At 32.4% G+C, this 26,245-nt stretch overlaps 3 protein-coding genes and 1 long non-coding RNA gene across 4 annotated transcripts; 2 read left to right on the top strand and 2 right to left on the bottom strand.

The window, feature by feature from the left end:
* Window positions 1-10,118: 10,118 nt before the first annotated feature.
* Window positions 10,119-18,358, bottom strand: LOC121122417 (delta(14)-sterol reductase TM7SF2; the record flags this gene model as incomplete). The annotated part of the gene is given in 7 exon segments (XM_040717397.1): window positions 10,119-10,717; window positions 10,776-10,898; window positions 10,955-11,085; window positions 11,149-11,692; window positions 11,750-12,089; window positions 12,148-13,005; window positions 17,757-18,358. Coding segments are annotated over 6 exon segments (1,557 nt in total). The 3' UTR covers window positions 10,119-10,544.
* On the bottom strand, window positions 13,235-17,749 carry LOC121122416 (protein fem-1 homolog A-like). The gene has a single exon (XM_040717396.2). The coding sequence runs from the start codon at window positions 15,485-15,487 to the stop codon at window positions 13,514-13,516; it is 1,974 nt and encodes a 657-aa protein (XP_040573330.1). The 5' UTR covers window positions 15,488-17,749; the 3' UTR covers window positions 13,235-13,513.
* A 2,171-nt stretch (window positions 18,359-20,529) lies between the features above and the next one.
* Window positions 20,530-21,012, top strand: LOC139907546 (uncharacterized). Its single transcript, XR_011784233.1, has 3 exons — window positions 20,530-20,659; window positions 20,715-20,878; window positions 20,948-21,012. It is a non-coding gene; the product is annotated as an uncharacterized lncRNA (long non-coding RNA).
* An 80-nt stretch (window positions 21,013-21,092) lies between these two features.
* On the top strand, window positions 21,093-22,322 carry LOC121123118 (uncharacterized). Its single transcript, XM_040718231.2, has 3 exons — window positions 21,093-21,263; window positions 21,451-21,649; window positions 21,860-22,322. The coding sequence occupies exons 2-3, from the start codon at window positions 21,467-21,469 to the stop codon at window positions 21,923-21,925; spliced, it is 249 nt and encodes an 82-aa protein (XP_040574165.1). The 5' UTR covers window positions 21,093-21,263; window positions 21,451-21,466; the 3' UTR covers window positions 21,926-22,322.
* The last annotated feature ends 3,923 nt before the right edge of the window (window positions 22,323-26,245 follow it).

A 26,245-nucleotide genomic window follows, 5' to 3' on the forward strand; every position in this document is an offset into this window, starting at 1 on the left:
ATACACACCTTGACTCGCGGGCTAAACTTTACTAGCGCACCACTAGAATCCATGTAATTCTTCTTATAAAAAATATGAGCCATCTGGTTTGTCACAATTCATATATAAAATACGAAACTTTTGTGCGGCTATGAATCAGTTTTATAGTGAACTAGCCGTAGTATCCAGTATTGCTTTAATAGTATATGAGATCACTCTCACAAGAAATCATCAGTGTTTCTCTCCCTTTTTCATAAGCGCACTCAAACGTAGTGACTCAATACTCAGATGTTCTCCCCTCCAGAATGAAAGAATAATAATAGGGGGGAAAGAAAAGGATGTGATGAGCCAAGGAGTGCTTACGTCTCTAGAACGCTCACAGTCTTTGCTTTACCTACACACGCTCGTTATTAAAACTCATATAAAGTCACATTCATTGTTTTATCGTTTTATAATTTTTTGTAGTATATGAATGAGTCTTCATCCGTCATACAAATATTAATATATATACTCATAGAATTGACCAACTTGGCTTTATTGATAGAGATTCTTCAATATGAACGATTATTTAACGTTTAATCTAATCAATGAAACTTATATTACGAAATAATGATATGGGGGATTTCCTGGGATCCGAGATACATAAAAAGAGTATAGACAATAGTGATTATAATATAATTTCCATTGTGTTCAAAATGTGTCAGCTGATTTGTTAGAAGAGTCCTTTTTTCTTTTTTTGTGGTCTTACAAAAGTATCACATATATATCTTGACCATTATTACCAAATGGGTTTAAGGAAAATCAGCTATATCTACCTCTAAAAACGGCTTAAAATTAGCTAGTTTCATCAACAAACGCCAAAAAATAAGTTAAATATATTTGTTTATATCTAAATCAAAGATTTTGATCTATTATGAAAACACGAACAATGTAAAGTTTGAAAATGAGGTGCTCATGCACAAAATACACAAGCAGGTAGGATGGGTTTTCAATTGTGGCATGAGCCTTGTTTAATCATATAATTAGTAATGCAAATCCTGTAATTTTTTTAGATGCTCGGTTTTTTGAGAATTGGTAATCTGAAGAATGGATTTTCTTTTCCTTAGCAGTTGTTATTATTATTGAATTCCTGATTAGTGAATATCCTTTCCTAAATAGATTCAATTATATTCAACCTCTGGTTGAACATTCGTGTGTCCTCATAAAGGACAGAGCATAACCCTGAGATTTGTTACGGAGTTATAATTGTAAGTCTTTGTTGGACTCAACTCAGAGTAGAGTTGGGGGTCGAATTCGGAGTCATTCTTCCCAATATCGTTGTTTATTTCCTTCTCCCCTTCCCCCCTAATCACAGCTGATTGCAGATAATCTCCTCTAAAAGATTCCTCATATTTTCGTTTTCTTTTTTTAACATGCCATTTATATACACTGAATTTTCATCACTATATATAGAACTACAAACCTGTCACTACAAACGGGATAGAATAACTGAGAAATTACTACAATGACATAACATAAGCTCCTAAGGCCATTCGTCACATTTTTATTTTTAAAGAAATATTTTTTAGATTTAAATAGGGAAACATATATAAAAATATCCAGCCCGTTAAATTCCTAATAACTCCAATATCAAGCCTATCATAGTCCTCTGTCTAAAGTATAGCTGTACATTCGACTATTTGCCTCCAATAAATGTATGGGGTTTTTTTCATAAAAATATGGTAAATGGTTGACTAATGAACTTATGGTATATCATTGTAATAACTTCTCAGTTCTTTTACTCCCTTGGAAGCGGGCGTGCTTGAGCCTTCGATTGCAGGTTTATAGTATTATATGGTTTAATTACATTACTGTGTAAACAAAGCAAAAGATAGTGGCGCCGTATTGTGGCAAAATAATACAACTTTCTGAAGGATAACGTACTTTAATATGAAATATATGTAGGTATGTTAGTTACATAGAGGGCAATGCGAAAAACTTATATTGTACCTCTAAGCTACAGACAATGACATCACCTTGCGGATAATATGTTTTTTTAACATGCCACTTTGTAAATTCCAGCTATAATAAAGTTTGCACATTATGTGTACAGAAAACCGAACCCGGCAAAAACTTCCATCTATGCATACTTTGGACAATAGTCAAAGAGCAAAATAATATCTTAAAATCACATCAAAGTCCAGCTGTAATCGTGTGTCACTTCGCCATCATTACTATTTAATATTTATGCAAATATATTTTTAACATATACGACAGTTACAACTGGACTTTAATGTTAATATATATTTTTTTTTTTTGCTTCTTTTTTGGTCATGTATGTATGGATAATTTTGATATTACTGTTAAAAATTATTACGATATAAAACTAGGGTTGGTTAAAAAGTTTAAGGAAAAAAAGAAAAATAACAGTTGGTACTTGTACGATAATTAGTTCCAAGGGTTCCAGTAACTCAGCCCTATTATTCATTATCAATAACAAGATAACTCATAAAATGAAACCAAATAGCAATTGCAGGCTCATTCACCCTGTGGGGATTTAGGCATCTCTCAATAACCAAGAATGATAAAACTAATGGACTATATTACTTACTCTGTAATAAAATACTGGACAATAACAACACACATATATTTGGTATGAAGTTATATCAATGAATTCTATATTTCGAATGAATTATATAATAAAAAGAACAGAAAAAACCGCCTCCCTTTATGGAGGAAAAAACAGTTGAATATAATCAGGGTTGCCAATTGGTAATTATATGGCCTGATAAGATAAAACTCAGATTCCAACACACCCCTACAAAAATTGCAATTCTGTATAAAACAGTGCGGTTCTCTTTTTAAAAGAGACAATTTTTATAATTAATGAACACATTATTTTCACACCCAAAATCAAACCCATGACTTGTTATTTATTTTTCCAAAATCACTACAAATCGGCTACATCATCAGCCAAATTTTCCTGCTGTTAATTATATCTTGTTGAAGTTTAAAATTCAGTGTTTAGATTTTAATGGACCACTCGGTATACATTCTGTCAAAAAAGTACTGGGAATTGTTAATTTATATAGCCTGCGCTGAAGGGATTTAAAAAACATTTTTTTTTCTTGGTCGGCAGTACTGTCTTTCATCGTGATGCCAAGTTTGAGGATGAACTGTAGACCGGTTTGCAATAGCTAGATTTGGCAGTCTACCTTACTAGTACACCACGATTTTTACAATGAACGACATTATTGGAAAAAGAGTTTGCTTTAAATTTTGTGTTGCGAACACAATTTCATATGCTAATGCGTTGAAAATATTAGAAAAAGATTTTGGTGAATCAGTTTTATCAAAAACCCTTGCATATGAGTGGTACAAAGCGCTCACTGTGGGTCGAAGACACGCCGCGTGATGCTCAATATCTGCTGTCTGGTGCATCATGAATTCATCCCAAGGGACAAACGGTCAATAAGGAGTACTATTTGGGCGTATTTTGCGTGATAAAATCCGTCAAAAACGGTCAGTATTATGGAAGAAAAATTCGTGCGTTTTACACAACGATAACACACCATCTCACAGAGTCACGATTGTGTTTAATTTTTTTGTTCCCCAAACTTAAATTTCCACTCCTTAAAATCCTTTCTAAGTATATTGAATCCATGAAACAAAATTTGTGGAAGTAGCTAAAGGCCACGCAAAAAAATGTATATAAAAATGTTTCACGGACTGGAAAAAACGTTGGTATATGTGTACTACATCCAATGGAAATTACTTTGAAGGCGAAAAAATAAACTTTAATGATTTGTGTTTTACGTAATAATTCCCGGTACTTCTTTCACAGAATGAACATAATATGAAGGTATTTGTGACGTATGTTTATGTATAGCGTGCAGACGTCTTTTTTTCTTTCTTCTTCTCTCATTCCTCTCTTCATCTTAAGAGTTGTATATGAGTAGTATTCGAGAAAAAGTGAACGGAACATTTGCAATTGTAGAATCTCTGAAACCTCCCAAAAAAAAAGCGGATGGGATTTCAAAGTCAAAAACAAATGACAAAGGGTATTCAAATGTTCTAAAAAGAATCCTTTCACGGGGATACTGCGATTCGATTGAACCTGGGAAATAGTTGTGAAATATGGATTTATTGTACACGAGCTAGCAGAAGCTACTCCAAGGAAGTTGGCAAAAGTTAAGCCTACTTTTATACTATATCCCCTGTTGATGTCAGTGGAAGGATCCATGATCTTAAAGAAAATCAAATATTAAATGTAAAGAAGGTAAATGGTGCATCTGAGACAGTTATCTTCAAGCTTAAAACAATTGATAAAATCAACGTGGATAAATAGAAAAAACTGGCAATAACATTGATCAATACTTAAAAGAGGGTCAATGAGGAAAAAACGGTTAAGTGGATGAAGCAATTTGGGGAAGTCGTTGATCATTACCCAAAGAAGAACCCTTCTGATGCTAAGGCTGAAGGAAAACATGGAAGTTATAAGGAACTATGGCGTGACAGCGACTATGTTGTGGAGGTAATTGCTAATCCCTCAACCATACTACAGATTTTACCCATTCAAGGATACCTAATAAAAACCAAGAGTTTTCTGGAGTCAAACTTCAGTATGAAGAATGCTTCAACTTTGGATATATGAAACAATATTATCAGGGAGGAAGGGACGTGAAAAAGATTAATCAAAACATTTTATCATTTGAGTATGAACAGGATATAAAATATTCATCTCAATGAATGTTCTTTTCCTAGCAAGTTGCACAGCATTCTATTTGCAAAGGTGATGTGGTATTGTAAAAATGCGTATGGGCCCAATGAAAGATGTATTCCCTTCCAAAGAAAAATCATGACCACGTGGATGGTTCTATACCACTTATATTGAATGATATCAAAGTTGTCAGCCAAAGACAAAGGATAGGAAAAGCGGTCAAGGGAAAAATAAACAATTCAATCCAAAGACAGGGAAGAATATGCCCAAATTCTTCTCTTTTAAAATCATCCCCCCTAATCATTAAAAATAAACCTACCTTCCAGTGTCAAAAAAAATACCAACCTCAACGTATCAGGAGAGGAACAAACTGAAATGAGAAAGACATGCATTAATCAAACACATTTTATCATTTGACGCCGATATAACTGCTTACAGGATATAAAATATTCATCTCAATGAATGTTCTTTTCTTAGCAAGTTGCACAGCATTCGTATTTGCAAAGGTGATGTGGTATTGTATTTAATTAATGCGTATGGGCCCAATGAAAGATGTATTCCCTTCCATCAAGAAAATTATCGATGACCACGTGGATGGATGGTTCTATACCACTTATATTGATTGGTGATATCAAAGTTGTCGTTGGCAAAGATCCAAATACCTAAAGGACTCTAGGGAAAGAGCGGTCAAGGGAAAAATAAACAATTCAATCCAAAAGACAGGGAAGAATATGTTCCTAACGTAGTCCCCCTTATTGTTCTCTTTTCACTAGGGGGCTCACTCCCCCTCCCTAATCAGAATTAAGAACTACTAAACCCTACCTTCCTTGTTTTGAGTGTCAACTCTTTGCAGTCGGTTAATAATACCAACCGTAACAGTTGTATCTTGAGGAGACGATTCACAAACTCAATTTGGATGATATAATAAAAAAAATTTGTCCCAGGAGCTACTCTTGGTGAAGAGGAGAACAAAGGTCGATGATTTATTTGGCTTTTATCTCTCCGGAACTTCTGTACCTAGCTAAGAACGCACTTTATCGATCAAAAACCTCTTCAGATCATAGAATGATATAAATTAAATTTTGGTATCAGCCTCGAAGCCTTTGTTTTAGGAGTCCGAAATGTATTATAAAGGATGTAGAATTCAGGAAGAGAATGAAAAGCAATTTGAGAAAGGGATATTCTTCCACCTACTCTTCAGAAGCGTCAGTCGATGTTTTGACAAAAATAATCCGGACAGTAACATCACAAGTCTTATACAAAAACGAAGGAACTCCAAGATTAACCAAGTTCAAATCTAAAACATACTTGATAGCAATTCAATTTTGTTAGTTTGATTATGGCCAACTCAATTAGTTTTTTTTTCGAGTGGCAGTGTTTGTGGAAGCTGAATTTGAGGCCAAAGTCATTGTAGAAAACAACTCGTCGAGAAGATTAAAATTATCTCTCTAAAATAAAAAAGCTCAGCACCTAATATCAAGAAAATAGTTTCTTATGGAAAAATCCTAACTAAAACTGAAGACATTATAAGCTACTTCTATTCTAGACTCCAGGCAATTGTTGTGTCTGGAAGACTTATTTTTCCAAAAAGGCGAAAAATGGCGCTGAATCATGAACAAAATGTGTTTACTATGGAGAATATCACTCGATATATTACTCAAAAATATACAGATAGTAAAGCTCCAGGTTCAGATGAGTTTACTCAATGTTTCCATGTGATATTGTTCCCTTTCTTTTAAAAATCGGTAAAACGTTGGAAAATAAAGGCAAGATGCCCAGTTCACTGACAATGGGAAGAATAGCTCTAATTCCGAAGAAGGGAGACGGTTCCGATTTTAGCCACAGGAGCCCCATTACGGTACTCAACGATTCATCCAGAATTCTGTCCGGGGTCATGGCTGAACAAGTGGAGGAAATTCTCAATAAAAGGGTTGAGGTTCAACAGAATATTTTTTTTAAAGAAGAGGAAAGTATACGTCTCTCGAAATATTCGTGCTTGTATTGACTCGGTTGGAGAAAGGCAAAAATTCGGAGCTATAATTGGAATCGACTTCTACTAAAGTGTTCGATTCTATTACACTCAAATAAATATTAAGAGCTATTAAAAAGCTCCTACCCAGGATCAATTAATGGAGTGGAAAGTGAACCAATTACACTAAGGAGAAATTGGAACCAGGGCTGTCCTTCAGCCACACTGCTTTTCGTTGGACCTCGTCAAGACCAAATTTTAGTAAATTTGGTGGATTTGGTATAAAGCTAGAAGGATCGAGTCACATGATATATCTCTACGCTGACGATGTAACTTTAACAATAGAGAGTAATTCTGAGCCATAACTTGTAGAAAGTATTTAAATTTTACTAAATTTTATTGAAAGGATGACAAGGTTTCGAGCCTTTCTGTCGACAGAAAAATAACTATTATCTTACCAATGGACTGTGGAACCCTTCTCAAGGTCGAAGAGTTGCCTCCAGTGAAATAAAAAGGAAGATAGGGTTCTTGGGCATCGTTTGTAATAGAGACGGTGAGGATAAAAAAAACTGGAAGGATATTTGCTCAGTTGTTCCTCCAAGATTATGTAAATTGAGATCCTTCAATCTTCAGGAACGAGTAGATCTGTACAACACATTCGTGTTACATAGGGTTCTATACAAAGCCACATATTGCCCTCTTATATGTGAAAGAACCATTATTGGAGAAGAAAGATAGTTCAGCACTCTATTTCATAAAAGTCACATTCCTGTGATTAAAAGACCGAAAAGTCAACTTGAAAGAGGCATTCCTAGACTTTCCATTGGCATTCCTAAAAATCTATATTTGAATTTTAATAGATATAACAAGAAACCCTAACACTGAATGGCACCCAACTGTGACTCATAGTGAGATCTATTGGTGGATCATGTTTGGGTCGCACTTGACGAACGGTACCACTTCCAGGATATCCCAAGTTTGGGGGGCAGGGCAAAGAATCCTTTGGAATTGCGTTCCAGTATATGAGAGCGAAAGTTTTTCTTCGAAAATCTACCAACCCCAGAAGATCTAGAAGTTAGTGCCTTAAGGAAAAAGTTTTTACCTTAAATGATTTTGAACAACCTGTACCTTTTCTTGATGGTAGATTCAGATACCCTCTATAAAGATCTCTGAAAGAGCATAAGTTGTCGAAGCCCTTCAACAGTTTCGAAGTTGATAGGATATGAAAACAATACTTAGTCTCCCTCAAAATTGGAAGAAAAGGATTGTTGGGCCCTTAGCAAAAATCAATCACGGAAGGAAGTTTACAGCTCAACTCCAGATCTCTACAGACTCTATCAGATTCACAAGACCGTGTAAAGACTGTGGCAAAATCTTCCATTCGACAGTACATGCGTTTGTGGAATGCCAAGCAGTCAGCATTTTAAAATGTTTAATAATATATAATCTGAAAGACTTTTCAAAATGTACGTCGAATGCTTGGAAGGGTATTACCCATTTTGAACTCGGAGGTCGTGGGACTACCTCAGATGCTAAGGCAACAGAATTAGCATTTATCAATGCAAATCTTCTTATTGCACAGAAGATGACAACTACGAACCACTACAGCCCCACGAATAGAGGAGTATTTTACTGGAAGCTGCAGCGATGGCTGGGAGAGAGATAAGTTACTTCCAACTCTCCCTCTGCAATACCATAACAATATAAAGAAATTTTTAAAAAATTTAACAAACCCATTTATGTTTTGTTCTTTTTAATGTGTGGCTGAAATTTTAATTTTAAATTGTGATATGAAGTTTGTTCAATTTTCACAAACAAATTGATTTTGTATCTTTATCCAGATTAGATTTTACTTTTAAATGTATTTAAATGAACAAAAACCTAGAATTTTGATTTAAATTCAACCCGAAGCTAAAAATTTAAACTATAATGTGTATTAATGTACCTGTATATACGCTTTAGTTCCGATTTTATGTATACAGTATAAGTTATAAATCGTAGAGGTTGAGTTGGAACATATATGCACTATTGTTGCGTAAATTTTTATCAATGTATTTCTTTTTAAATATTTATTATGAAGATGAAGCATATTCATTTGACGTCAGGATTGTTGATATCCGCCATCTCGTGGACCTAAGCAATCAAATATCAAGAAATAAGAAAAATATCTTATTCTAACCATTGTAATAGTTAAGTTATAGTTTACAATATAGAAATAAGATTGTATAACGATATAATAACATATTTTTAATACATATGAGGGTCTTATAATTAATAGCACTATACAATAGTGGGATGGATTTTTGATAGACAGCAAGGTTAATAGAAATGCATTGATAGACAGTAAGTTTTAAGTCTTTTTATTTGCTGGTCCCATTTTGACATTAAGTAGTTCAGTAATTTTTTCAATATTCATGGGAAAAGTGTTATTGTTATAATACTCCTTGCATGTTTCGGCTCCCAAAATGGCCGAATCAACAATGTCAACATCCATGAAACGTGTAGATTATTGATGCAAGAAAAACAAAGAAATGTAATTCTGGACTAACAAAACTTTTATTAGTCCCAGTGTGATTCACATATGATACCCCTTTTGTCAGCAGATAATTCTGCTTAAAAAGAGAGTACCAGAGAGGCGGAGAACAAACTATTTTTTCCATAAAATGTTGGTAAAAATCTAGTACCTTGTAGAATTTCTAGTATTTTTGGAAACTTAATTCAAATTTGCATTGCATCCAATTAAGTTTTAATTTATTCTGATAAGAAATAATTATACTAACAATGTTCAACGAGACTGAAATATAAGTTACGTATAAAGTATATAATTTTGTGCTCCCTGGCTCAACCATCTATTCACACATCTATGTATTTCTTCTGCTATGGTCTTAACATTTATTGTATCCCCAACCTTTCTTTTAAAAAGAAAACCTACTTATATCGGTTGGGAAATTACTCCCCAAGTATGGAATGGTTATTGGGAATTGTTCGCAGCTTAACAAAAGCTAATTCGAATACAACCAATCAACGTTCAGAATACTGATTAGAGAGAAAAAGGACAACCAACAAAAAATAGTGTCACGTGCCACATCCACCCCATAGCTTTATAAATTGTCAAAAAGCGAAATTATGTAATCAAATTTATAATTTTTTGACAAAAATAAAAAATTTAGCATATATGAAAAAGTCAGCCTAAAAAGCAGTGTCAACTATGACTGTCAAATTTTAAATTATATTGTACTTAAAAAAAGTTGTATCAACAACTTATAAAATTAACCAAATCAAATACTCTGGTCGAACCCACAAAAAAAAATCATAATACCGTCAGTGAGATCGCCCCAATCCGAATAGGTCCTATAAGTCACTTTGTAAAGTCATCTCTTTTCATCAAAACCCAATTCCATTTAACCATATTTAATTAATCAAGGCAATTTATAGTCAATCTTTAATATTTGAAATAAAGTAGATGGATCCAACATGTAAGTAATATATATTTATAAATATATATTCATATAATTGCATTATAATAAATTAACATATCATTTGATAAACTAATTGTACAGGGTACTGAGGGGGTTTATTCATATTTTTCCCACACTTCACTACCGAAGCACTACTTCATAAAATCGATTTAGTTCAATACAGATATTTTGTCATATTTAAGATAATTGAATAATATGAAAAAAAACAGTCTCACATACATTTGCACTAAGTTGATTACTGAAAGTCTTTAGATTATATTGTACTTTTTGAGGTAATATAACTATTTATGATTTATTTATACAACGCCTTGGCGAAAAAGAAAGCAAGAGAAAAATTAATATCAAAATCTACCCATAAAAAAAATTTTCACGATAGAATTCAGGTACGATTTTGTAAAAAAAATATGTCGTTAAGTATCTAATAGATTTTGGGAAATATATTAGATCTAACTTTTTGGCAATATTTATCCCAAGCATTTCCATACATTTGACGATTCCGTGCGTTTTGTTCTGAGCAACGAACCAACAAAACTAACGTGATGAACATAGGTAAGTAATATATTAATAGATCAGTCTTTCCAGCCGTTGTAACTAATTAAAAAAGAAAATATATGATTAAACAAGGCAATACAATTACGAATACACTTACCAGCTGGCAATACCCAAGACCACTGAATTAAAACTTCTCCAAGATAATTAGGGTATCGAACAAGAGACCACCAACTTCCCGACAAAATTTTCTTGTTAGCTCCTGATGTTATTCTTTCCAAATCTAAAATTAATCAAGTTATCACTGACATGCAACTCTAATTTTGACAGTGAACTTACGCTTAATTCCTTCATCATCTGGATTCCTTTTAAATAGACAACGTTGATTTTCAGATGCACGAAAGATAATATATCCGACCATGTTGACAATTACAATTCCAGCTACGACATACCAAGGAGCTTCAATTGGACTGCAAAAGATATATCGATAAAGCATACATATTGATTCACCATTTTAAAAATAAAGAACTTACGCTTTGGCAAGCAAATATCGCACGATCAATGTGGGTAAAAATGGAAGGGTGTAATAAGATACTATCATCGAGTAACCGTAACCGTTATTCATTGCGTCATGAGAAAAGAAATAGAAATCCTCAAAAAACAATGCGTCAAATGCATAAATAATCTGAAACACTGCCGCACATATAACTAAAGGACTTGCATTTTCATTATTCTTCATGACATAGTTGCCTATAAGAACGGCATTTATTAAGGCAAGAGAGATCATAGAAAAACGAAAGGTTTGAAGTTTAAGATCAAATTTCCAAATAGTTGGGTTTAGTTCTCTTCCATGAAATAAATCAACGATTATATTTCCTGTATTGCCCCTCGAGTTTTTGTTAGTTTTCGGTCCAGGGAAAAAATACGAAATAGCATATGAGAAAATCGAGGCAATAATTCCCAAGGAAAAGGATGAGATCATAAGACGAAAATATCTTCTATTTACTAATTCCAGATCCACTTCCTTCATAACCAAGATCGGAAGAAGAGCAAAGCAAGCCAATATAGTTAAAAAACCTAAAAATGAGTTATAAATAAAGATTGGTTCGATATAATATGATTTAAAAATCTCACCGTTTTTTCGAATTTCTTGGCCATTAACATTGGTCATAAGAGGGCCAATCGGTATCAAGGATAAAAGTGAAATAACCAAAATCTCAGCAACGATAAGACCAACACTATATGGGTCCCAATACGATTTTAACTTTTGAGGTACCTTGGGTATTGCTGGTTTACAGGAACCCGATTTGCAAAGCAAATGAAGGGAAAACAATATGAAAGCCCCCAGAATCATAAAGAATAAACAAGTTAACCATTCGAAGCTTATTTTACTCCATATTGAGGTCTTCGGTTTTCGTCTCAGAGGGATGTCAGGATTAGGAACCAATTTAGGTCGTTCATCATCACTACTCAACTGTAAATAAAAGGGAAATATTTACTAAATATATTTTTTACATACAGAATAACCTTACCTCAACTAATTTGGAGGCAATTCTAGCAGATGTCCTCTGGTATATTTTCTCAGCCAAAGTGTCAATGTCGCTATTCTTCTTGACATGATTAGACAATGTTGGAGTGTCAAGGGACAGTAAAGATTTTCTTGATCGAAATGTATTTAAAGTAACAACATCGGATTCGTCATCAGAGTCACTTATGTTATTAACAGCTTTAGCTTCGCTGAGAGACATTCTCGATTTAATGGAATTTTTATGATTCATAGTTTTTTTACACCAATATCCTTTATTTGTATATCAATATCCTCACTTTTCCCGACTACAGAGGTTCTTAACGATTTAAGAGAATTCGAAATCTTCATGGTGCTCTTTGATTTAGTTTTAGTTTTTATCTCCTCGTCTTCTTTCTCATCTGTTTCACTATTAGCCACTACTTTTGTTGCTCTAGGCACGGATCTTCGCCCTTTCCTATTGGGTTTTTCTTCTTGGGGTTTTTCGTCTTTGGGTTCAACTTTTTTTGGCACCAGAGTCTCTTGTTCGACTTTTAGATCTACCACGACTAACACGACGTGTATTGGCTGAGGGTTTCATTACGTCTTTGGCCTTTATGGTGAAAACCGTTCCATCCTCATATTTAACATCATATTCATTATCTTCGTCACGAACATATGTGACAACAGCCTTGTAATATAAACTTGTACCAGGCCATCGAGCAAGAACATTCGCATTTTTTTTATACAGCATTTCATATACTTCATCTTCCTTGTATGAGGTATTGGTAGACGTACTTACGACTCTAGACAGAGAAGATCTTTGTCGAGTCATCGTCCTAGCAGGACTTTTTCGTCTAGTAGTAGCGTTGCGAAGCGGCATTGTCTGGTGAAATCATAAATTTAAAACATAAAAGTGGTATTTAAAAGAAAAAAAATTTTTTTTAAATAAAATACAAATATCATTAAAAAGAGAATTAAGAACCCAAAAATAAAGACCAATATAGTACTCTTTAATATTTATATACTACAATAGAGATGAGTTACAATTGGGGCAAATACTTCTATGTTTTTGTTGATTCACTGCAGTAGAAAAATTATTATGTATGTAGATATAAAATAAGGCAATTATATTTCAGGAAATATAACTTAAAATAGAGAATCGCAAATAAATTTGTATTGATTAACAGGATTAAAGTATAAATTATACTAACGGAAGATACAACAATGTAAGTGAAAAATTGAATTAATCAATATAGGCCACAGAATTGCCAAACTTAAGTTATTTCAAATAAAGAGGTGGCATAATAAGTTCATCTTTGATCTTACATCCCAGTAATATACAAAAGGGTGAAACGTACAAAAATAAAGGCATTATCAATTAATTTTTTAAATTAATGAACATCAACAAAACTTCTTAAAAATATAGGAACTTTCTCTGACATTCGGTTTCTACGTAGAACTTGAGCGGCTAAACACTTGAGTGAAATATGTGAAACTAATGAAAGGTTGTATGTCTGTTGGACGAGTAAATCTAACGCTCGAAGCCCATTAGAATCTGGAACATCCGCGTGGCATTGGTGAGATAACAGCAATTCAATGACCTCCTTAGAATAGTTAGCAGGCTTAGACGCAATATGAAGCGGAGTTTCACCAAGATTGTTGCGCTTATGAACATCAAAATCGCATTTAAGAATAAACTTGGTCAATTCCAGACTGGGAAACAGTGGAGCATTCTCTTCATCTAGAAAACTATTACTTTTCAATGTGGAAGAAGAAGACACTGCCAAATGAAAAACTGAATCCCCTCCATTACTTGTTTTAGGATCAATACTCAGAACTTCCTTCACTATCAGATAAATTTGCCTCATTTCCTCTTCTGAGATAGCCATTTTCAATAAAATATGTATTAAATGAATCCATGATGTGAGAATAATATCCAAATTGTCCAATTGGACTTGAAACACCGGATTTACTTTTAGAAGCTGAAGTGCCTTAACGAGACCTTCATTAATAAATATTGTGGTACTTAATACATCTTTGAATGACACTTCACATTCTTCACGAATTTCTGACATAGACATATTTTCATTATCACTTCTGAACACACTCCGGAGTATGTTAACATAGAGCTGAACAATAGCTCTTGCTGTAAAACTGGAGTCGTATGAAAGCAAAGTATCCTTTCTTATTTTTAGTTTCAATGCATAATTCCATAAATGTACACATTCATTATATTGATTTACATCAGCATGTGAGGCACCACAATACATATAGCGAAATATAGTATCTTTATGGTCTTCTCCAAGAATCCTCTCTGACATAATGAGAGCCTGAAATTTTAACCCTTGTAAATCCGTTAAAGATGAGTCCAATTCTTCTAGTGAATTAATTTCAGAGACTTTAAGATTTGGATGGACTTTCAAATCTTCTTTAGGGTATGACGCAACCCCAGAGTATCGTATCTCAAGAGCTCTTTTCCAGAAAAAAAGAGTAGATCCTAAGTCATACAGATCCAATAGAAAGGTACTCCCTATTAACTCAAAAGCATTGGCAATTCGATAAGGGTCATATTTGACTTTATCGATTAAATAATTAAAAACCATAATATTTCCTTTTAAACATGCGGTTTGCAAAATATCATCTCCATATTTAGAGACTTTCATAGGATCTGCACCATTTTGCATAAGAAGTTTGGCAGTTGCAAATCTATTCTCTTGAACTGCATAATGCAAAGCAGTTTTTTGCTGTACATCTTCAGCATTTATATCGACATCATTGTCAATTAGAAACTTTACAAGTTTGGTACTTTGAATAGAGTTAATGAGACAGGTTCCTCCAAAATGATTTGGAGTCTGTATATTGGCACCAGCCTTCACTAATGCCTGTATTATATCAAAATGAGAAGTGGGCATCTCATTTCTAACAATATAGCAAGCTGACCTCACTGGAGTTGAACCAGAATCGGAAGCAGCATTCACATCAGCACCATTATCGATAAGCACTCTAACCACAGATAGTCTCCCAGAAACAGCAGCACACCAAAGAGGAGTAACACTATGACTGACTCCTTCATCAAGAACTTGGAAAATCCCTCTTTGTTCAATATCCGCTTCACACTCCGTCAGCAAATATTCTACAACTTCAGCACTGCCATTTTTACAAGCCAAAAAAAGAGGCGTACACCCAAATTCCGAGGTTTGATCTACAACACCTTTCCGGTCACTTTTATCAAACACTTCGATTTTCTTTTTAAGAGAATCAGATAACTTATAGCCGGGTGCAGATAGCTGACACTCTTGAACAAGTGCAGTAAAACAATGCATCTTCATATTTGAGCAGTCTCCATATCCTTTTGATATTCTCATATTTATTGAACGACTAAAATTTGACTAACCTATCACAATTAAACAATGTTTCTAACAAAATAAATATTTTCATAACACAACAAAGTAAATCACATTCCCAGTCAAAAAAAAAATTGCGTTTGTTTCCTCAACCCCCATTACTAATCCGCAGCAATTTGTTACAGTACTCGCTCAGTATATTAGGGAACAAAGAAAGCACGAGACAGGAGGTTTTCATTTTATTTTATTTTTTTCAGGAAAAAACCTATGTGTTTATACATAGACCCTTGGTGTTCGTTCATAAAATTACAAAGGCAGTTTCTTTCTTGAAAAAAAAAACAAAAGAAAAGTTAAGAAATTGGCAAATATATAAGCTTAATAACAATAATAAAATATTACAACAGGCAGTTAGATCAAAGTGCAACTGCATTTTGTAATTTTTATGTGCATACAAATTAATGAAATGTATCATTCATAATTAATATATTTCAATATTCTTAGTAACTCATTTCTAAATTTCTAAGTTTATAAATACAACATAATTAACTTAAAATAAATTCTATATTTAAAAAGAAAAGGGGTCAAGAATCTTAATGATTTGGTCGCTACTTTTAGGAGACAAACTTGACTAATGAAAGAGAATCAAATATAATGGGGACAGTAGCGTATGCAGCATAGAAACAAAGTTAGCAGTAGTTGCATTCGAGAAAAGATAACAAAGTATTTTGATTTGACTAATACTAAGAGACATTTAAGTGGGGGTAAAGATTATGTAGAGCGAACATACCTTATAAAAACGCAAATCTTGTATGCTTCAAATAAGTTTTATATGACTAACCAGGACATTTGAACGTGTATCAAGTTTCAAAAGGAGAAATGTACGTCAATAGGGCAATTAAAGTGTGGAAAATATGTGGAATTGTCTATACGAAGCCTTTAGTTCTATACTAGTAAGAATTTTAGCTACATCTTACATTGAATTATAACATTTTTTTTTCTTTAAATGTTCCCAGTTTTCTATCGAAAAATCCAACAGATTATTTGTACAATGAACCATAAATCTAATTCTTTAGAGAATTTATCGAACAGGAAGGAAACTAATTACATAATCACTATAATTAGACCCTAAAGGTAATTAGAAATGCACCATCAAATACAATAATTGGTATTCAAGAAGAAGAACGAAATTTGGAATGCCTGAAAAAAAGGATTGAAACAAGGCATTGTCATGGCAAGAATGAACTTTAAATTTTAAAAAGACTTCTTTGAAGGATATTAATACATCAAGAAACTGTATAAATAGAACAACAATATTAAAGCTTCATTTCAACACAAACTATTCTTAATTTTCCATTCTTCGTAACAAACAAAGAAAAATAATATATATATATATTGTAGTACATAATTGAAATAAAACAAAAAAAGCATCAACAACTAAAAATACGGATAAAATTTCAGCCTTGTTCAAGGGAAATTTTGACTTTGTTTAATAGTATTACGATGCTCATCATCAATAGCTGGATTGATAACAAAGAGATAGTTATCAATAAATGCCTATATCATATGTAATGAAATAATTTAAATTAAATCTTGTTAAAATTCATCTGTTAGTGAGTTAATAATTAATCATATCAACCATAATTAATATCAGGATATACTCAATAAACCAAGGTCATAGAGTACCTCACCCATGTTTGTTTTTCATAAGAGTAACAACAACCACATCTATATATATCTACCTGAAAAAAACGGCGTTCTCTACTAAGTATCAATGGCCTTACATATAACTGAGTGCTCTTCTGACGAGCTGTCAATCCCTTAAGCCCAATCATATCACATCTCAGAATTAAAGCTGCTCATTTTATATAAGGGGTCCGTTCTCATGGTATTTGAATTAAAAATATAATCAAGGCCCATATTCTAGAATTGAGCTTGCATGTGAAGGACAAGACATGATGCGATACGAAAAAGGAAATAGAAAGCAAGTGACGAGAGAGAGAGAGAGAAAAACATTAGTTGATAAGAAATCCAATAGATGTCAGCACCTCAATAACAATGTTTGTATACGTTTCTGACGCAAGAGCCATTCCGGCGGCATCCACATGCCGACAATCGCGTATGATAAAGTCTTTCGAGCATATGATATATGCGTCATGTATATAGATCAGGAATGAGATATTTCTACATCCACGAAACATTCCGGCTCTTGTTTTTCAATTAAGCCCGCCATTTTGGATTTTGGGAGTCAAGCGAATGGATATTATTTATTAATATTACAAAAGACGCTTACCACTTATTTGAAGGAAATTTCAGATGATGATGCTCCCGAGATTGAGTCACTGATCGAACTAAAGCCAAAGAGTTGGTAATTACAACACTGGGCTATAAATATCCGGATGAGAGGTAAACAAGCACGGATGGCTCCCCTGTCTCTTTTTACTATAAATAATATTGGAATCAAAACAACACACAAATTTTTACTCCTCTTTTTGTTGTTGCTGATTGCTTGAGCTGAGCGCCCGCGAAAAGAAAAATAAGAAAAGGAGAAAATAGCGTCTCTTTAGCTTCTCTTTTAAGAGAAATGGACAGTATATAGTGTACTTAACAGTTAACGTACTATTATTATTACTAGACTGGTAGTGCTATTGAGACAAAGGTTCAAAACGCGGGAAGTTATGTTTGCAGGTTTATTATTGTCAGCGTCAAATCGGCTTCCTCATATTATTATGTATTTTCTATTTTGTATCATAGGCTGCCATAAGTTTCTTACGCATGCACTTGCATAAGTGTTTGAATCACTTCGTGATATCAAATACTAGTAAATATCTAATTCAATTAAGTTGTACATACTTCGAGAGCCGATGTCGATTAAAGGGACTTACTATGGATATACATAGCTATAAACATTTTGCGTACATAATGTACCAGTGAGCCGGTTTTTGGACCTTTGAGAATAGTTGACCATATAACTTTAATTTATAAAAATAGTATCATTTTTATAAGTTAATGTATTTTAGCCCATATGTAAATAAAACCTTTTTTTAATTTCACTTTTGTATTTTATATTTCTATCTCAGAGGATTATAATAAAAAAAGAAGATTAATTGACTTTGGAACATATTATTATATAACAAAACATTAAAAATGAGTACCAATGGAAACCGATACTTCAAATGAACAGTAATAGTTGATATGTAATATTTTTGAACCCGTTTTTGGGATACTATTTACAAGAATAAAATCAACGCCTCCTAAAATGATATCCCTTTTTATACCTTCCTGATGAGTCATAATATGGATTAAAAAACATTGAAATAGGCTGACCTAAGTGTTTTTTTAAATTTTATTTTTTGCAAATATGCTATGCTACGTAGAGCAATTCAACTGGGGGACAACAGACCGACTCTGATTCTTTTTGACTTTGTATTTGGACTCCTATTTGGTATAAGAACTAGTTTTGAAAAAGAAATAAATTAGAGTAACGTCATCATCCAGGAGTGAATTTTAAAAGTTTTTAAGACTGCACTTGACCGGACTGTGACTGAACTGGATGTTCAGTCTCAGTTCGGAATAAGGACCGACATAACACTATCCAAAAGAAAAATTTATAGAAAGAACTAGCATCATAATTTGAATTAAATCTACCAATTAATCGGTAATAGGGTTTCTATACCTAAACAAGTGGTATCCGTCCAAAAAAATCCTTATCAGGCGTGTTCTAGAGTCTATTATAGTAGCAAAAAATATAAAAATTTGTAATATCATAATAGATTGAACTAATTTTATGCCAGTGAAATCCAATTGTTATATCTGTCGATTCCGAGGGCAGCTATATTAATTATTTAACTTTTTGGTTGTAATATTAATAGACTGGCAATTCGAAACCCACCTCATAAGATTTATGACACTAATCGTTTAACTAAATAGTAATTTTATACTGATACTAATCAGTGATAGAGTGACCCAATTTTCACAGCTACATATTTACAAAAGTGTAGTTAAAAAAAATAGTTCTATGACAGGGTAATTTCAGATCTTGTATTTTCTTAGGAAATAAATGTTAAATCTTTTTTTCGATTTGGCACCCTTTTGAGTTTTTTTTTAAAATAAATTTTGTATCTTTTTCTATTTTTAGAATAATTGTTCTTCGAGAATTAAGTGTGGGGCCTTTTTTTGAACTATTTTTTAGGAAGGATATAAATTTCTTTCTTTCAAAATCCGATTGGGGCGTCCCATTTAACTTTTGGTGTTCTATAAAGTATTCATCACTACCACTGATAATAATCAGCAATGAATATCACTGAGACCCAGTCCTTTTTTTTAAAACAATCCTAAACTGAATTAAGTATATAATAAATGAAAAAAGGAACCCTTTAAAAAAGGACCAAAATTCAAAATTGATCACTGAAGTAACAATTGAAATTTAGATAAACAATGATTATTATGAAAATAAGACAAGAACAATTACTCATGACGTCATCATTTTCTCTGTTTTTACCGGAACAAAATCCTGGACTGGATTGTAATCTTTCCTAAATTAATTACGACCCAAACAGTACTTAATATGTAACCAGGGGATTTGATCATTTTGGAGGGTGGAGGCCTTACGGCTTCAGAAACTTGAGCCCCCCTCCCCCACTAAAAGGTTCAAGCGACACCACTGTGCCTAACTAAATTTGATTCCTTATTCCAATTCCTAATCGTCTAGGTTGCGTGATGGTTGTCACTAAGAATTAAAAGGAAAGCCTCTTTTTATAAACCATTTTCTGAGTGCTAAATTTGCAATCTAAGGGGTGAATGTCCCTTATTTGGAGCTCTATGAGATTTAGAGTAGGTATGCCTTTCATTTATTTTGCATATAATTCGCTTGAAACCCGAGTCATTAGATGCAAATGGCATCCAATCACCTTGGTAATGAATAGATCTCTTAAAAGCGTTTTCTTCTAGAAAAGTATATATTCTATTTTATGAGTTGTATGAAGGGAAAAGTTTATTTTGTACAAAGTAATAATCATTATATATATTATGCGAGTATACATATATATATATATATATAATATATATGTACGTATTATATACATACATATATAGTATGTATGTATATATAATAAGTTAGTATATACATATATAAAATAATACCGATCTCTTTCTATTGCGTTTATTTTTTTTACTGCCAAGCTAGCCTTGGGAAGAGTAAGTATAGAGCGTAATATAACTGCCAATCCAGCCATCTAACTTCTCTTTTCAGATGTACCGCTCCGTCCCTATGTTGGTCTTCTTTTGAATCGGAGCGTCCGCTTGTAACAAAGCCAGAATCTCGGACGACAACTTATAAGTAAAGAGTCTCTTATAGCGATGATATTATTTCCTTTAATTTTTGCAAAAATCACTCCTAGACGAATAATTTTTGAAGTAAGATCATTGTCTATCATAGGAATATAACCTTCTTTACTATTTCGTTACAAAAATTTATTACTACAGAGCACTCCACTTCAATGTATGTTAATGGGCTTACCTTTTATATAAGCGGAGGAGCTTTTATTTACGTGCGTGAGTTATAAATGTATCACCATAGAGAGTTGCTTTTTCTTATTTAATAATAAAAACGGGCGGGGGAACCAGGGGGCGCTGCACCATTTTTAATACTGCCGCCTACTAAAAAAGAATTGGATTCCTTATATCTTTATTTCATATTCCACTTTAATTCTTTTTCATTGTTCTGTCAGAGCTCGATCCGTTCACATAGTTTCGAAACTTGGAAATTTTTGCACTTAACTTTTTTTGACTCTACATATAAGTAAGTCCTAGATTTTCCTGTACGGGGAGTCCGTCATTTCTTAGCAGAGTTATTACTTATCTTTGTACGTGTGGGGGATGACTTGATAAGTCATTTTTATTTTAAATGACTGAAAATCAATTCCCCCCTTCTTTCAATTATGGTTTAACTTGTCATAAATATCCTAATTTATTTTTTTCATTCATAGATTTAAATCAGTCAATATGCCTAAAGGAGCCGGACTTACGAAATCAATGAAGCTCTCCAATGAGCTCGGAGACATTGTTGGAAAGAAGGAAGCTTCTCGTGCCGAATGCATTAAACAGCTTTGGGCCTATATTAAGAAACATGATCTCCAAGATCCTGAGAATAAGCAGTACTTTACTCCAGACAAAAAAATGGCCAAGGTAATATAATTAATTACATGCATTCTGACGCGCCTTCGTTTATGGCCCTCCCGCCAAAACATTTGAATTTGAAAAGGGGGGAGAAAGTAACTTAGCTCCTCCCATTCATTCCTCTCTTCTATGTTACTTAATTCTCTCTCTCTCTCTCTCTCTCCTACAAAATTTACTTACAATTCAGTATTGATGCTAATGTTTATGTTTTTTTTACAGGTTTTCGGTGAGGATCGCATCCGGGCTTTTGGTATGGCAAAATTCCTCTCACCTCATTTGTCTTAATTATGTACCTCTAAAATTTCTCTCATTTGTTCGATTATTTTGCAAAAGATTAATGTACTTCGATAGTTATATATAAATTTATAAACGTGTCAAAAGACAAAAAAAAAAAAAAATCAAGAAATTTCCTTCAATATAGATTTTTTTATTAATGTAGAAGTTACTTTATTTTTTAATTTATTGTTTGTTTTGTAGTAGTGACAACTACTTCAAGTGTTGTATCCCATGATTCCTAAATTTCCTAACACTTCCTTGAGTTCAAAAAAATTAAAAAAATGGTTTATTTTCATGTAAATGAAAGATTTTATCAGTTTTTATTGTCCGGGAGTAGAAACCTCAAGTATTATTAAAAATGTTTTTGTTTAATCTATATAATTTGAATAAAAATATTGAAATAGAACTACACTGTTTAATTATTATTTTGAAGACAACAATTGGATCAAAGTCTCATAGTACTCACAACAGGTAAAATTGTTTGCTACCTGGACATAATCTTAGGAACAAACACATCTCCTTACTCATCAAAAGAATATGGGCACACTCATTTTCTAATTCCACCGCAGACTCATACAGTAATAAGATTAGCCAGAAAGGCGAGGTTTGGTGAACTTAGAAGAGAGGTTAAATACAAAGAAGAAATCACTGGGGTATGCACAAACAAGGGGATCTAGAAAAATCCCTCCGATTAATAATTATTGTTAATAAATAAGTAATTACTATTATTTTAAGAGACACTCTCATACCATAGTCGATAATAAATGTCTTTAATCCCAATAATTTATGTTTGTATTATAAGCTAATTATATTGTGTATTTAGTCCTTTATTTTAAGAAGGCAGAGGTAAAGCTACTACGTCAATATTGCAAGGCGTGAATAATGAATATATTACATTTCTGTAATAAGAAGAAGTACATTTTGCTTTTCTTAACTTATTCATGGCTTTGCTAAGAAATTTGATGTAGAAATGCTTAAAATAATTCATGATACTTGGATAACGTTGGCACTTAAGATAAGTCCTATCATGGAATTCACTTATTAATATCTTTTTTTTTTTTCGTATTAACAACAATATACATATGTATTTTGTTGTTAGGGCCATGTATAATTTATGTACGCAAGTTTTTGGCATTTTATGCCTCTCAATATCGTATTTGGTACACATTTCGTTAATCCCGATTCCTAATAAATTACCCAATTTCAAAAATACATTCATTACCCCTTATCCATCCATTTTTACTCTTTATTTTTGCCCATATCAGAGTTCTGAACGTTGATTCCTTCAAATTGTACGCACTTTTGTTAACTATGAACAATTCCCAACAATAAATTATTGAATAATATCTCCATAGTTGGAAAGAATCGACTAACTAACCAATTCATTTCTGCTCATTCCCCCTAAGTATGTCTTTTTGTGAATGAGAGGTTGCGAGATACTCTAAAGGTTACGACGTGATAATATATATTATTTCCTGTGTCTCCGCTTATAAAAATGCTATTTGTGTCCCTGTTCAGATATAATTAATTATTAAATATGTATTAATGCAAAGTAATTTTTCTGAGGGAATAACAAAATGTTAGACTTGATTAAATTAAGCATAAATACTGATAGGACTTTTAAACTAAAAACAAGAAATCTCGATGTGCCAAATGAGCCTAAATGTACAGATAATGTAATTTATTTAGTAATTTAACATATCCACATATATGTTTAAAAGATCAATGCTAGTCCTTGCAGTTAAGTTTTGTTTTATTCAAGATTAATTATAAATTGTGGCACAATATTTAAATATCCTTAACGCCCGATAGTGAAAATTGTAAACAAAATTAATTCTGTAAATTTAACAATAACATTAATAGCCCTTTAAGTATTAATACAAATTATACAATATATACTCGCAGTAACATGAAATATAATTTTTCGCGACTCCATTATATCAATAAATTTATAAGTAGGGGTTTTTCCTCTGACTGTTTTAATTTGTTAAGAGTATTAGCATTAAATATGTGTTTGGGAAAGATTAATTTGTCATAATAATATAATTTTTATAGCATCTTTTAACATGTTAGGTGGAAAAAACAGAAGAAATGCACAAAATAAGTTGGTAGTTAGTAAATTATTCTCAACTATTGAATTATTATTAGTGATGGGATGGTAAAAAAAATCCCGATACAATTCTAGTAAAAATTCAAATATTATTTTTTTGGAAAATAATTTAAAAAATTGCAAATATACAATTTGATATTTATTTTTATTTGGAAAAAAATTTGAACACCACCTATGGTTATTCTCAAAAAATTAAATTTTTTGGAATTCTTTTTCATTGAAAAAAAATTCCAAAATCCACGGGGCTGTTCACAAAAAAATAAAAAAATTCGGAAAATAATTTCACAAATTTAATTTTTGCTAAAAAAATTTCCGAAATCCCCATCTGTTCTCCAAAGAATATCTTTTCTTTTAAACAAATTTTAAAAATTAAATTTTGAATACAAATTTTTTGAAAAAAAAAAATCAAATTTTACATTTTTTGGAGAAAAATTTAATTAAATTATAAATATTATTAAAAAAAAATTAATAATAATATTAAATTTTCTAGTAAAAAGCAGAAATGCCTAATTTTGCGGTGGGGGGGTTATTTTTTTACAAACTTTTATCAAGTAATAAATGGTTAAATACCAGTAATAAATAAGAATCGGAATCATAAATTAAACATTATTTTCCTGATCGCTATTCCGGAAAAACACCCGATTTTATGATTTTTACTAATCGTCCCATCACTAGTTATTACATATTCAATATTTGTTGGGAATTGTCAAAGAATAGATATAAAGAGGGGGGTTCCGTGGTTTCATTGCTTATATTCCTTTTGAATACTTTTTTAACAAATATACATCCAATTTTCCAAGATTCATCTTCAAAGAGAATACATTTTGGAAATTTAGTAATTAATTAAATATTTCAACACAACTTTATATTTTCTGATTTATTTATTGCAGTATATGTCAAAATATTTTATATGTTATTTGTGCAATTGTTGCTACGAAATTCTAGTAAGATTAATTCTTTCATATAAATATAGGTATTGCATATTATATCTCTATTTTGTATATTGTTTTAGCAAGGAATAATGATATCCTCTAAAAATTGTTCAATACACATATTTATAAACCTTATAACAAATCAGACATGTGTACTCGAGCCGGACATTCCAACTAGTGACTCAAGTCGTCGAAGAAATGATCTTATTAATGTGGCTCTTAGTATAAACAAATTGCTCTTAGAGGTGACTTATTTTATGTGACTCATGCACAGGGGAATCACTAGCCCCTGGGGGGGGGAAGGGGAAGGTGATTTGAACCACCCTTTTTAGTCTCTTAAAATTTGTATCATAGATATATAAAACATATATATAAGTAATTATACATATAAAGGTCCTGATAATTTTTTTTGGGCTAACAGCCCAAATGACGAAAGCTAGCAACACCCTTGACTTGCGTAAAGCCACCAAATCCAATTCATAAGTGAGGGTCAGTATGATAAAAATGACGTCATATACCAAAGCCACGTAATTTTCCACTGCTATTGTTTTATAATTAGTGGATGAAGGGATCCACTGTCAAGGGTAACTTGAGAATGATGGGTAAGTGACTTTTTTATCTGACTTGATAGGATTTGAGAGTTATTTAAATCCTAGGAATTTAAAAGAAATAATTTCCTAGTATTCGTTGCTTAATCAAATCATTTGACTCAAGTAGCAATTCCGACTTAGGGCCCATCCACACATAAACGTTATTGAACAGATGCTGTATTTATTTTACCTGGATTTAAAATTTTTTGCGACCAACCGAGGAAAAATCTGCTGTATCTGAGGCTGTTAAGAATATTGATGAAAGCTAGACCTATCTTATGTGTAAAGTTGACATTTTTGTAAGAAAAAAAAGAGAGTTAGATGAAGGCAGGAAGGAGGCATATAGTACAACGTAATTAAGACCCCTGTTAGTTTTAACTGCCTATGAGGAGAGGGAGAAAATGAGTTACTGTTATAAAGAGGAGAACCTTCAACATTTAAAATATCATTTTATTATGGATTTCGGAACAATTTACACCCAAGATAGGGGAGAATGAGTTCTTCAGAGGGAGAAGTTAACACCACGAGGACTAATTAAATAATGAACAAAATCGAAGAAAGAGCACATTCATCAACCGTTTTTGCTTTAACAATTCCTAAACTTTGTTTTTCCCGTACAAATATATCAATTCTACTAATTGGATTCCTATAATTACAGAAGTAAAAATGACTTTTAACTTGTAGAAATTGCTTATAC

This window comes from Lepeophtheirus salmonis, unplaced genomic scaffold (genome assembly GCF_016086655.4).
Source record: "Lepeophtheirus salmonis unplaced genomic scaffold, UVic_Lsal_1.4 unplaced_contig_7254_pilon, whole genome shotgun sequence".
Taxonomy (NCBI): Eukaryota; Metazoa; Arthropoda; class Copepoda; order Siphonostomatoida; family Caligidae; genus Lepeophtheirus; species Lepeophtheirus salmonis.